General features: G+C 40.4%; 1 protein-coding gene across 3 annotated transcripts; it reads right to left on the reverse strand.

The window, feature by feature from the left end:
* Nucleotides 1-1724: 1724 nt before the first annotated feature.
* On the reverse strand, nucleotides 1725-6234 carry LOC112254898 (SUZ domain-containing protein 1). Of its 3 annotated transcripts, XR_002954208.1 has the most exons (5): nucleotides 5919-6234; nucleotides 5255-5304; nucleotides 4887-5156; nucleotides 4624-4798; nucleotides 1725-4457 (listed from the first exon to the last, which is right to left on the reverse strand). XR_002954208.1 is itself a non-coding variant. In XM_024427863.1 (4 exons), exons 1-4 carry the CDS (start codon nucleotides 5967-5969, stop codon nucleotides 4684-4686), a joined length of 450 nt encoding a protein of 149 aa, XP_024283631.1. In that variant the 5' UTR covers nucleotides 5970-6234; the 3' UTR covers nucleotides 1725-4683. The 3 variants fall into 3 exon arrangements, 2 of the variants coding, with proteins under 2 accessions (XP_024283631.1, XP_024283630.1); XM_024427863.1 differs by having other exon boundaries at nucleotides 1725-4798; nucleotides 5955-6234; XM_024427862.1 differs by having other exon boundaries at nucleotides 1725-4798.
* Nucleotides 6235-12192: the final 5958 nt, after the last annotated feature.

A 12192-nucleotide genomic window follows, 5' to 3' on the forward strand; every position in this document is an offset into this window, starting at 1 on the left:
GTGCCATTAATACAGGTAACGAGTGGAGGACAGAGGAGCCTCTTAAAGAATCAGTTACAGGTCTGTGAGAGCCAGAAATCTTGCTTGTTTGTAGGTGACCAAATACTTATTTTCCACCATAATTTGCAAATTAATTCATTAAAAATCCTACAATGTGATTTTCTGGATTTTTTTTCTTATTTTGTCTGACATAGCTGAAGTGTACCTAATGATAAAAATTACAGGCCTCTCTCATCTTTTTAAGTGGGAGAACTTGCACAATTGGTGGCTGACTAAATACTTTTTTGCCCCACTGTATATAGTGTTGAGTCATCTGCATACATACACACTGGCCTTACTTTTTTTGAGTATGGGGCCTAGACAGCTGCCTTGGGGAATTCCTGATTCTACCTGGATTATGTTGGAGGGCTTCCATTAAATAACTGTGATCTGTTAGACAAGTAACTCTATCTACAATATTTTTTATTTAACTAGGCAAGTCAGTTTGAGAACAAAATCTTATTTACAATGACCGCCTAGGAACAGTGGGTTAACTGCCTTGTTTAGGGGCAGAAGGACAGATTTTTACCTTGTCAGCTCGGAGATTCGATCTAGCAACCTTTCGGTTACTGGCCCAACACTCCAACCACTAGGCTACCTGCCGCCCCAATACAGCAGGGGGTGTAAAGCCATAACACAGTTTTAACAGCAATAGACTATGATCGATAATATTAAAAGCAGCCCCCACAATCTTATCAATTTCTTTCAGCCAAACAGTAATTTGTGTAAGTGCTGTGCTTGTTGAATTTCCTTCCCTATAAGCGTGCTGAAAGTCTGTTGTCAATTTGTTTACTGTAAAATAGCTTTGTATCTGGTCAAACACCAAAAACAGTCAATTAAGCTTTACTATTCTTAGGAATGACTTTGCTTCCCTCCAGGCCTGAAGGCACACACTTTCTAGTAGGCTTAAATTGAAGATATGGCAAATAGTGGCAATGTCGTCCAGTAATTTTCCATCTAAGATGTCAGACTCCGGTGGCTTGTCATTGTTGATAGACCTTTTTCACACTAAGGAATTCAAAATGCTTGTCTTTCATAATTTGATCAGATATACTTGGATGTGTACTGTCAGTGTTTGTTGCTGGCATGTCATGCTTAAATTTGCTAATCAAAAAATAATTAAAGTATTTGGCAATATCAGTGGGTTGCGATGAATGAGCCATCAATCAAATAATGGAGCGTCACTTGGAGAAACCATTTAGACCTCACTCAAACTCGTAATTTTTTTTGGTCATATGTTGCACCTACTCCAAAATGCATCCAGTATTTTCAGATTTCGTTATCAACAAATGCAGTGAGAAAAGTACAGTAAATGTAAAATTCACAAAATCAAGTGTAATGCTTGGACTCAGTCCTCAACTTTAATCTAATTATTTTCCCATAACCTCAACTGTTCCCTTTTAATTGCTACCATCGTTATCCATATGCTCATGTTTATTCTGTAGCCCTATCCATATAGGCCAATTCACACAAATGTAAAGGGTTAACTGAGCATAAGAGGATGAACACAAAGGGAGAATCATGACAGTGCTGCTTGAGACAATCTTTCTCACTTTTAGGAGGACCTTTCCATAGTAAAACACTTTCATAGCCTTTCTGAGCATGGCACAGAAGTGGATATGAGTTTATTTTTGCCGAAATAAAAATGTACATCCTTCTCTTAAAGGGGCTAAAAGTTCTCAGAATAAGTTCTCTAATTACTGCAGTTTATTCAAACAAAATATCAGAAGCAATATATCCAGGACTTTAGGCTAGACAGGACAGTTACTGTAAATTACAACCACATTAGGATTTATACATTATACATTATACATTATACATTAGGATGACAGACATTTATAGATCATGCTCAGGTTTGTAATAACAAGACATGTCAAGTGCTTACTGCATTAAAGGCTATTCTCTCACTGGAAAGATCTTTATGAAGGAAAACAATCTCAGATTTCTGGCACCAATCTAATTTGAAAGCCACAACAGCCCAATAAAATTAGGGAACATTTAATCGTACATGGAGTTGTTACTGCCAAGGTTTAAATTTGAATAATTTCAAGCATTAGCCTAACTGAAAGTAAACAATTGTTTTGTACCTGAATAGAACTTCAAAAGCACAGCTCATTGGGCACTTAACATTGACAACCATGGTCACATTAAGCATTTCTGAAATGCAATTAAATTTGTCAGTTGTGCAGAATGTCATTCACATATATGAATTCTGTAATAAAATGTATTTGAAATGCTTCCTGTAGACATTGAGTTATGGCCATTTACAGTTAAATTCTCCGCTATACATGGCATCTGTAAAACTACTAATATGAGTTAGTCCATGAACATATCCCATTTCATAAATAAAATGCTGTACACCAAACATATTTGCAATTTTGTTTCAATTGTCAATAAGTTTTTATTAAAGGGCATGAAAAAAATAATAATTACAGGCTGATTTGTTTGTCTTGCCATGTTTCCACATGACAGAAGATCCTCATCTCTTCATTGTCACCCATAACCGATGGTTACTGGAGCTGCGCAGGCTCAAATGCAGGGGTGAGGTCAATTCAGTTTACAATTCATATGGACTTAAATAATTACATTAATTCACTTTCTGAATTAAACCCAACACTGATCAGGAGGATCAGAATCCTCCATGGCTAGTCTGCTCCCTTCCTTTTCCAGGCTAATCTCTGATCTGGCAGGTGTGGAAACCGCACTCAGGGGGTTATACAATACACCTGCGTTTCGCCACCATATTGCTTTCAACTGTCTAGCCAGCTCTGATCAATAATCCTAATAAAGGATAAGGTTAAAATTACTTTTCAAGTGGCCCAGATGTAACATACTTTAGGTATACTCCAAATAAGAACCAAATCATACCCAAGAGGTTACCGTATGTGACTTTCTTCACAAAGTAGGCTATACAACAAGTCCAGTCATTCACCATCTCTGGGATTACAGTTGAGCAGACCCACGATTTAGCTTGTCCAGCATTAAAACCTCCCTGAGAGAGGGGCCAACAAAACCACCTTCCTGGGGTTCTTAGGCTGGCCAAATAACAGACATGAGAGGCAAAGGGAGTTAAAGGTGAGAACATAAAATTAGGTTTAAAAATTAAACAAATCACAGCATCCAAGAGCATTAACCTGAGGTGCCATGGTAACTGTGGGGTCCAATATGAAACCAAAGAATTTAAGGCATTTTGAGTTTACACATTTTAGTATGGTTTAAAAACAGCCAAAATATAGTTTGTCATTTCATTAACAAAACTAGACAGATTGAAAGCTATGACATGTCCCACCTCCGCTGGGGAAAACTGGGTTTCTGTTCAACTTTGGCACTCTACTTAATAACATTGCCTTCTATCCAAGCAAATTGCAACATCCTCATCAATCTCTCTCTCACTCTATTGTAGTCTTTATTCCAACTTGTCTTTATCATCCTCTCTCCAAGTAAGGAAACCCTGGAGAGGGACAAAAAGAAAGACGGGACAGAATAGAGACACTGCTTAAAACACTCCTCCAGCCAATGGCTTCCTATTCAAACAACTCTTAATCACAAAAAAATATAAAAAAATAAAAAAGAGGCTTTGGCCTACTTATGCTCCTTGTAATCTGTGGCCCCTCTTTCTTGGTCGTCTCTCTGCACAAGAAGCAACAAGGCCACTCAGTTTGAATATTTTTCAGGATGACTTTTTGGCTGTCTATAAAATACAGTATTTTATTCGAATCTCAACATATACTTAGTATATTTTAATAATGGCTACTAATTTCAATGACCATGTGTATAAGATCCTATAAAAACATTCAGTATTTGTTTTTCTTTTACTGTATATCATAGCCACTTTAAAAACAGATTAATAAACAAAAGCATCTAGGTGCAAGAAAGACATTAACCTAATAATTCCAAATGCACCCTTCAGTTCCTGCCCAGTTTTTAAAAACAGGAAAATAAAACAAACCAGGTAACGTATTAAAAATGGAATTAAAAACATAAAACAAATATTAACATATACTGCCCAGGCAGATGGCAGTTTAGCTAGAGACGCCGGGTTTTCATATTGATTTCAGAATTATTGCTTGAATATGCCAACACGTCGTAGTGGCACCTTGTCACTCCCCTGCTCTATCCATGGCCTCTCATCCACGCATGTCTGTCGATAGGTTCATTCCCAACTTTCCCCTGGCCACCTTGAAGTCCCACAGACTCAGTCTGTCATTCACCTGGAGGGCAAGGCGGGCATGCCGCGGACCCTGGAAGACCCTGGTCCTCAACAGAAGAGGGGCACTGAGAGGGGCATTGGGAAGCTTAGGGTGCATCATGGGAGATATCACAGTGTATGGAGTCCTGAGGCAAAGCCCTGGTCAGTGTGGGACAGACAGGAGATCTGACCAAACCCTCAGCAATCTCCCTGCAACCCTCCACGCAGGCTAGAAACAGGGCAGAGGGCAAAAGGCAAAGGGCATGCCAACAGTCAGCAGAAACGGGTGGTAGTGATACTTAAACTCATTCTGCGAGCCAATAATTTGTCTCTGTTGACCATCTATCATCACCACAACTTTAACATTTCATCCCACCACTCTGCTCTTCACGCACCATGCTACCTCCCCTTTGTCCTCTGCACACCATGCCCCCAAGAAGAGAAGATGGATCCTCCTATCTGTAGCGACGGAAGCCTGAGGTACCGTCTGGGCCTGTGGGTTGGCGGATCATGTGATTGTTCAGACTAACCAGTTCTGGCTGTGGTGGTTGGGCACTCACTCGCACTGGTCTAACGGGAGAGACAATGAAATATACTATAAGTGATTGAGAAACGGCTAGGTAATATGTTTATCTACCATTGAGTGTAGGTGTCTCACCTTTCTGGCCTGGGTTTGTCCTGAGGCGTTTCTTCAGAGCTAGCACTACCCAGAATCCTCCTGCGGGCCTCGGCATACTCTGCCTCCCGCTGGGCCAGTGACTTAGGCTGCTGGGTGGGGCGGTTGGATGAACCAGAGGACACCAAGGAACCATTACTTGAGGGGCGCTTCAGAATTCGGATTTGAGGTGAGGGGGCTGCAGGTAGAGATTCATCCTGGATAACCATGGCAGTTCGTATGGGGGAGCTACCTGAGCTGATGCTTGCTTTCCTGAGGGAAGGGGCAGAGTTTGTATTTATCAACAAATCAAAAGTTGTGTTGTATAGCCATAACATTATGGTTGTTTTCAGTAAGATTTTTTCACTCACTTTGCTTTCTGGCTTATCTTCAACTTTGCCTCAAGTCTTTTCACAATTTCCTGAGAAACAGGCAAATAAATACATTTTAAGTCTTCATTCAATTATTCAGTGAAAGAATAGAGCAAGAGACTCTGACGTTACATTTTTGTGATGAGCTGTGGGTGAATGGGTAGGTGACAGGAGACTTGACGTGCCATGATTTGACTCGGCATGCTAACTAGTTCCGTTGAATTCCAGTACTCAAATTTTAGTGTTGAAATTTGAAAATAGTCGCAAAATGTACTTTGGCTAAACCAATTAGCGGATTTTAACTTGCTTGTTACTGTAGCCGATAACCAACTGCCAGGGTACCATGGTAGTACAAGCGACACTTTCCACAACCTGGCTAGCCAATTAGCTAACGTTAGCTAACTTCATAATATTAACTTGCCGCTATCGAACTTCAACAGCTGGTTGTGGACTCACTTTCTCCACTCATCGACTACAAAAAAAAACATGATATAGCTAACGTCATGTTCTCCCGGTCAGGCCTTTGCAACACAATACCCCGGCTAAACTTGGGCCTGTAGCTACCGTTAGTGGAGCCTGGCTCAGCCATGGCGACAGGCTGCTCACTTCAGATTCCTCATAAGGCATTGAATGTTCGACAGGTCAACCACACACAGTTCCTCACCCCGCTGTCTGCAGCGTCCTCCCAACTTTCACAAACCTCTTCATCTTCCATAATACAGCGTCCAAGTCAGACACGGTAGCCTTAGCGTTTACAGTTCTTTCACAGACAGACCAATGAGACAGATATTTTACCGGATGTATAAACGTGAAGCATCCGGTTGGCGTTTCCACTCACGACCAAAAATAGTGATGAGAGGAAGCCCAGCGGACTGCATTTTGTAGACTTTACTCATTGCCAAAGTACAAAAAAGCGTTGTTTAGGAGTGCAAGGGATAATTGATGTGATGCACACGCGCACTTCACAGAGTAGGTGATCTTCTTCGATGATGCTTAACCGCGGTTGGCATCCAATAAATGTTGCATTACCGCCACCTATTGGACTGAGTATAACTCCCTTATACTTTGCTACAAAATAAAGGAAATAAATCTCCAGAACCCTACCATCTAACCCTACACTCATTAAAAACCCACCACCCTAACTCCACTTTTTAAATATATACACTGCTCAAAAAAATAAAGGGAACACTAAAATAACACATCCTAGATCTGAATGAATGAAATATTCTTATTAAATACTTTTTTCTTTACATAGTTGAATGTGCTGACAACAAAATCACACAAAAATGATCAATGGAAATCAAATTTATCAACCCATGGAGGTCTGGATTTGGAGTCACACTCAAAATTAAAGTGGAAAACCGCACTACAGGCTGATCCAACTTTGATGTAATGTCCTTAAAACAAGTCAAAATGAGGCTCAGTAGTGTGTGTGGCCTCCACGTGCCTGTATGACCTCCCTACAACGCCTGGGCATGCTCCTGATGAGGTGGCAGATGGTCTCCTGAGGGATCTCCTCCCAGACCTGGACTAAAGCATCCGCCAACTCCTGGACAGTCTGTGGTGCAACGTGGCGTTGGTGGATGGAGCGAGACATGATGTGACAGATGTGCTCAATTGGATTCAGGTCTGGGGAACGGGCGGGCCAGTCCATAGCATCAATGCTTTCCTCTTACAGGAACTGCTGACACACTCCAGCCACATGAGGTCTAGCATTGTCTTGCATTAGGAGGAACCCAGGGCCAGCCGCACCAGCATATGGTCTCACAAGGGGTCTGAGGATCTCATCTCGGTACCTAATGGCAGTCAGGCTACCTCTGGCGAGCACATGGAGGGCTGTGCGGCCCCCCAAAGAAATGCCACCCCACACCATGACTGACCCACTGCCAAACCGGTCATGCTGGAGAATGTTGTAGGCAGCAGAACGTTCTCCACGGTGTCTCCAGACTGTCACATCTGTCACATGTGCTCAGTGTGAACCTGCTTTCATCTGTGAAGAGCACAGGGCGCCAGTGGCGAATTTGCCAATCTTGGTGTTCTCTGGCAAATGCCAAACATCCTGCACGGTGTTGGGCTGTAAGCACAACCCCCACCTGTGGACGTCGGGCCCTCATACCACCCTCATGGAGTCTGTTTCTGACCGTTTGAGCAGACACATGCACATTTGTGGCCTGCTGGAGGTGATTTTGCAGGGCTCTGGCAGTGCTCCTCCTGCTCCTCCTTGCACAAAGGCGGAGGTAGCGGTCCTGTTGCTGGGTTGTTGCCCTCCTACGTCCTCCTCCACGTCTCCTGATGTGGTGGCCTGTCTCCTGGTAGCGCCTCCATGCTCTGGACACTACGCTGACAGACACAGCAAACCTTCTTGCCACAGCTCGCATTGATGTGCCATCCTGGATGAGCTGCACTACCTGAGCCACTTGTGTGGGTTGTAGACTCCGTCTCATGCTACCACTAGAGTGAAAGCACCGTCAGCATTCAAAAGTGACCAAAACATCAGCCAGGAAGCATAGGAACTGAGAAGTGGTCTGTGGTTATCACCTGCAGAACCACTCCTTTATTGGGGGTGTCTTGCTAATTGCCTATAATGTCCACCTGTTGTCTATTCCATTTGCACAACAGCATGTGAAATGTATTGTCAATCAGTGTTGCTTCCTAAGTGGACAGTTTTATTTCACAGAAGTGTGATTGACTTGGAGTTACATTGTGTTGTTTAAGTGTTCCCTTTATTTTTTTTGAGCAGTGTATATTTCCTACCACTGGCCAACAGCCAGGAAAGACGGGACACCACCACTCAACATATCCTGTAACTCTTCTGACTTCAAGTCGTGTACAAATACCTCAATTTCTTTTATTTTTCCTCTAACCTATTTTGTGCCTCTATAGTACAGTTTCCATTACCATCTACCTGCGCTGTTACTTCCGCTATTTCATTTATTAGTCTAATCTCTTTTGACCTCAACTGCTTTTGTTTTAACGAGTATTGTATTGAATGGCCTCTAAAAGTGCATTTGAAAGTGTCCCATACAGTAAGGGGATCTACTGTATCTATGTTGTACAAAAAAAGTAAATTGTCATCCAACAGACTTGGATTAGTTTTCCAATAACCCCGTCCACGTGGAAATTTTATAAGAGTTATATGGAAGCCAATTAGATGGTGGTCCGATCACATTTGGTCTCCTATTAATAGTTTTTTTTGCAAGAACGAGACTAGGAAGTAATCAAGACGGCTGGCTTGATTAAGCCTCCTCCATGTATATCTCACTAGGTCAGGGTTTTCAACCTCCATATATCCACTAGTTATAATGTATCCATGATCTTTGTAATCTCCTTAAGTGCTTGAGGGTGATAGCTTGTAGAATGATTTCCTTTACGATTCATTGAGGTACTTAAAATCGTATTATAATTTCCCAACCATAATAATACATGATTTCGTTGCAAGGGAGCTAAAAAGATGATTATACATATTTAAGAAAAGTGTGGATCCTTATTATTTGGCCCATATAGATTAATTAGCCAGATCTGTTTTTGGTACAATAGAATATTTAAAATAATCCATCTTCTTTGCGGATCAATTTCCACAATCGGATCAAAAGTTATATTAATGTAATCACCCCTTTTGAGTTTCTTTGACCATGACAAAAATATATTTCTCCCTCCCAGTTCTTTTCCCACCCAACCTCATCTATATTTGTAGAATGAGTTTCCTGTAAACAGTATATATGATATTCTTTCTCTTTTAGCCATGTAAAAATTGATCTTATTTGTTTATGATCTGCTAAACCATTACAATTATAACCTACTTGCTATACTTATTTCCCCACTTACCATAATGATACCCAAGTTTCAATTATACTTACCACAACCAATGTTTGTAAACTTACCATTCAAAGGGACCATGATGATTAAGTGTCCATATAGTTGTACCATAATAATTTGCACTGTTAAGCATACTGTAGCTGCAACTTTGTAAACCTCCAATTGTCCTAATATTCCACTCACTAAAACCTCCCCCCATATCTAGGTCTGTTGTCACTAAGACCATCTCCCTGACTCATGGCGCACCTTTGCGTCCTAAGGCAAACCCTTGGCCGTCAATTGGCGTTGGCCAGAGGCTGAGGGAAATATGGCCAGTCCCATGTTAATATAATGATCTATGAGGATGCCAAAGAGAACTAACCAAATAACATGGAAAACAGTCAGGGAAAAAAATAGTAATAATAATAGTTAATATTAATATAAATAATAACAGCGCAATCTTATACATGCATGCTAATATTTGAAAGTCCTAGCAAGGCTATAAGCATGTCAGCCCAGCCTGCTCAGTTCATTGGATTCATTGGATTCAGTCGTAAAACAAAATAAAAAGAGAAAACGACCTAAATATATCACAAGACCAGTCCTTTTTTAATGTCAATTACATGCAATCATATTTCATGTAGTCCTCATTATATCCTGTTATATCCCGACAAAAAAAGGAAGAAGGAAAAAGGAACATAGATTCTAACGGCCGCTAATGACTGCAAGGAAAAATTCGTCTTAGGTATCACATTATATCCTGTTGTTTCGTGCCATGGCTCTGCCAGAGCCGACCTCAAGCCAACCCCGGGCACTCCCTTATGGAAGGCATACTCAAATTCAATCTCACAATCGATTCCGACACAGCCACCGCACGACAGCCAAGAACACATACAGTACTGACAATCAGGAGCGAGTAAACTTGTAAAACTAACCCTCCCTCCACATTATGTTTTTCATTCCAGGGTCGTTGCTCTATCACCTCGCCTGTTTTACACCTAGGCCTATATCATTAGGATCAATAAAATAAAAGGTAGCATAAATAGCTTATATAGAAATATATAATATAACTTCCTCTCACTTTGAGAAGTGCTTCCATAAGCCAATTATTGTATTAGTTCTACGGTTAACTTTAATCACTTTATCCCAGTGTTAACCAGCCCGCCACACACTAGAGACAACAACCCTGTTGACAATACCTAATCCATCCTTTGCCGGTGTGTATCGGAAGAATAATCATCCTTTATATGTTTTATATTGACATTTATGTTTTAAATTTAAAAGGACAATACCAATTATTTTAGGATCGTATAGGCCTATTCCAATAAAGAACCTAGGCAGGTTTTTAATTATGTAAACCTTTATCCTAGCCCTATAATACATCTATACATATTTATTAGGTTTTATCTTAAAAGCTAATCATTCCGATTCACATCGACGAACAAGGGCCGCACTATATAAGAGCTTTTGTCATAATATACACGTCCTCTACAATTTGGACATACTGTATCATATTTTAAACAAAATTAAAAACTACCTTGTTATTTCTAATGTACAATCTTCAAATTAAATACAGAAAAAATCATAACGTTAAAAAAAGGTCAGCCTTACCCATCCTCGCTTTCCCCTGAATCAAAACCTGATATTACGTCCATATAGTGCAAACTTCTATATTGCCTAAATAGTAAAAGGATAAGTTCATCATATCCATTCTGCATTGCCATAAATTCAACCTTATTTTAAGTCCACATAGTCCACGGTTCCATAATGCATGACTAAAAACAAAAAAAGTAGTTAATGCAAAAACATTTTTATAAAAAAACAATGAATCCATATTCTGTGTAATGCGGTGCAAATATGTATCCGGGACTACTTCAACGGGAGGTAGCTATCACTCACAGCCACGTTGTAATCTTCGAGTCCTTGAACATTTGATTATTTACATATAATTTATCGACCACTAGACGAATATTCTGCTTCTCTGCTCCGAGGCAATTTTCATTTTGTATTGGGTTAGCATAGCTACGATCGGACGGGGACCTTCCCTCTACTCTGCCACCAAAACGATGAGTTCTTTGAAAATCAGTTGTTTCCACCCGTTCGTCCGTCATCTTGAGATTGTGTTTCATGAACACCTTGACTATTTCCTCCGTTGGCTGATAGTTTTAGTTTCGAATAGGCTACTTGATGGCCAACAGAGGCAAATATATCATTCTCCAAATTTAATGTCAGTTTCATTGAGGCCTTTTCCCCATTAAAATAACCACCCAGAGTAGTCCTATAATTTTCATTTCAAATTTCCACTTGTGCAGCCCCCGAGACCCAAGAACTGAGAATGCATAAAACTCTTAGCTTGATACCGTTTCCTTTAAGCAAAGTAAACATTAGAACGAGGTTCAAATAACCTCCAAGCGAATTTAGTACATTTCCAGTGCATTGTCTACATTATTTATTGATGTGCATCAGTTCATGAGAATAATAATGTCCCAATTTCAATGTCTCATCTTTACCACTCATGTCTTGTCCATTCGTCAACCAATATACCAGCATCATAAGAAAATGTTAGAACAGATCTTTCTCCATGATCACTCCAAGTGGACTATCACAGTATGAGAGAAAAGCAGTTGATAGCTTAGATCTGATACTATACACCAATTTCTGGCTTGGTTCTTTTCTCTCGGTAGAAGTGGTTTGGAAAGCCTCCTTCAACGCCTTTGTCACTCTTCTTCAGCCAGTTAGAGGGTTTTTTTGAGGTACACACACCATTCGGTCCAATTATCTCTTCCATGTATTAAGATACCGTCTGATGTCACTTTTCATGATAACCTCGAAAGAACAGATCAGAACAACAGTTTAGTTCAGTTCATTAACTACATGATAAATTATTACTTTTACCAATTATTCTTAATACACATATCTAAACATATTTCACAGAGAATATCAAGACACACATAATTTATCGTTCAGCTTTGTCTCCTAAACTATGCTCTTTTCTCAAACTCGGAACCATAAACAAATCCTCCATATCAACAGCCATATATCAAATCCATCCTATCTTGACAAGATCACAGAGACACACTGACTGGCACACAGACATTGTGGAGCCAAGAGATACACGCTTGACCTCTCCCCTCTCTCCGGCC

Source organism: Oncorhynchus tshawytscha, linkage group LG07, assembly GCF_018296145.1.
Source record: "Oncorhynchus tshawytscha isolate Ot180627B linkage group LG07, Otsh_v2.0, whole genome shotgun sequence".
Taxonomy (NCBI): Eukaryota; Metazoa; Chordata; class Actinopteri; order Salmoniformes; family Salmonidae; genus Oncorhynchus; species Oncorhynchus tshawytscha.

Coding starts and splice junctions, on each gene's coding strand:
- LOC112254898 (XM_024427862.1), bottom strand. CDS start 5,969: ATGGAAGATGAAGAGGTTTGTGAAAGTTGGGAGGACGCTGCAGACAGC. Junction 5,305..5,918: donor AGGACGCTGCAGACAGCGGG/GTGAGGAACTGT, acceptor CCTGTTTCTCAG/GAAATTGTGAAAAGACTTGA. Junction 4,799..4,886: donor GACAAACCCAGGCCAGAAAG/GTGAGACACCTA, acceptor CTCTCCCGTTAG/ACCAGTGCGAGTGAGTGCCC.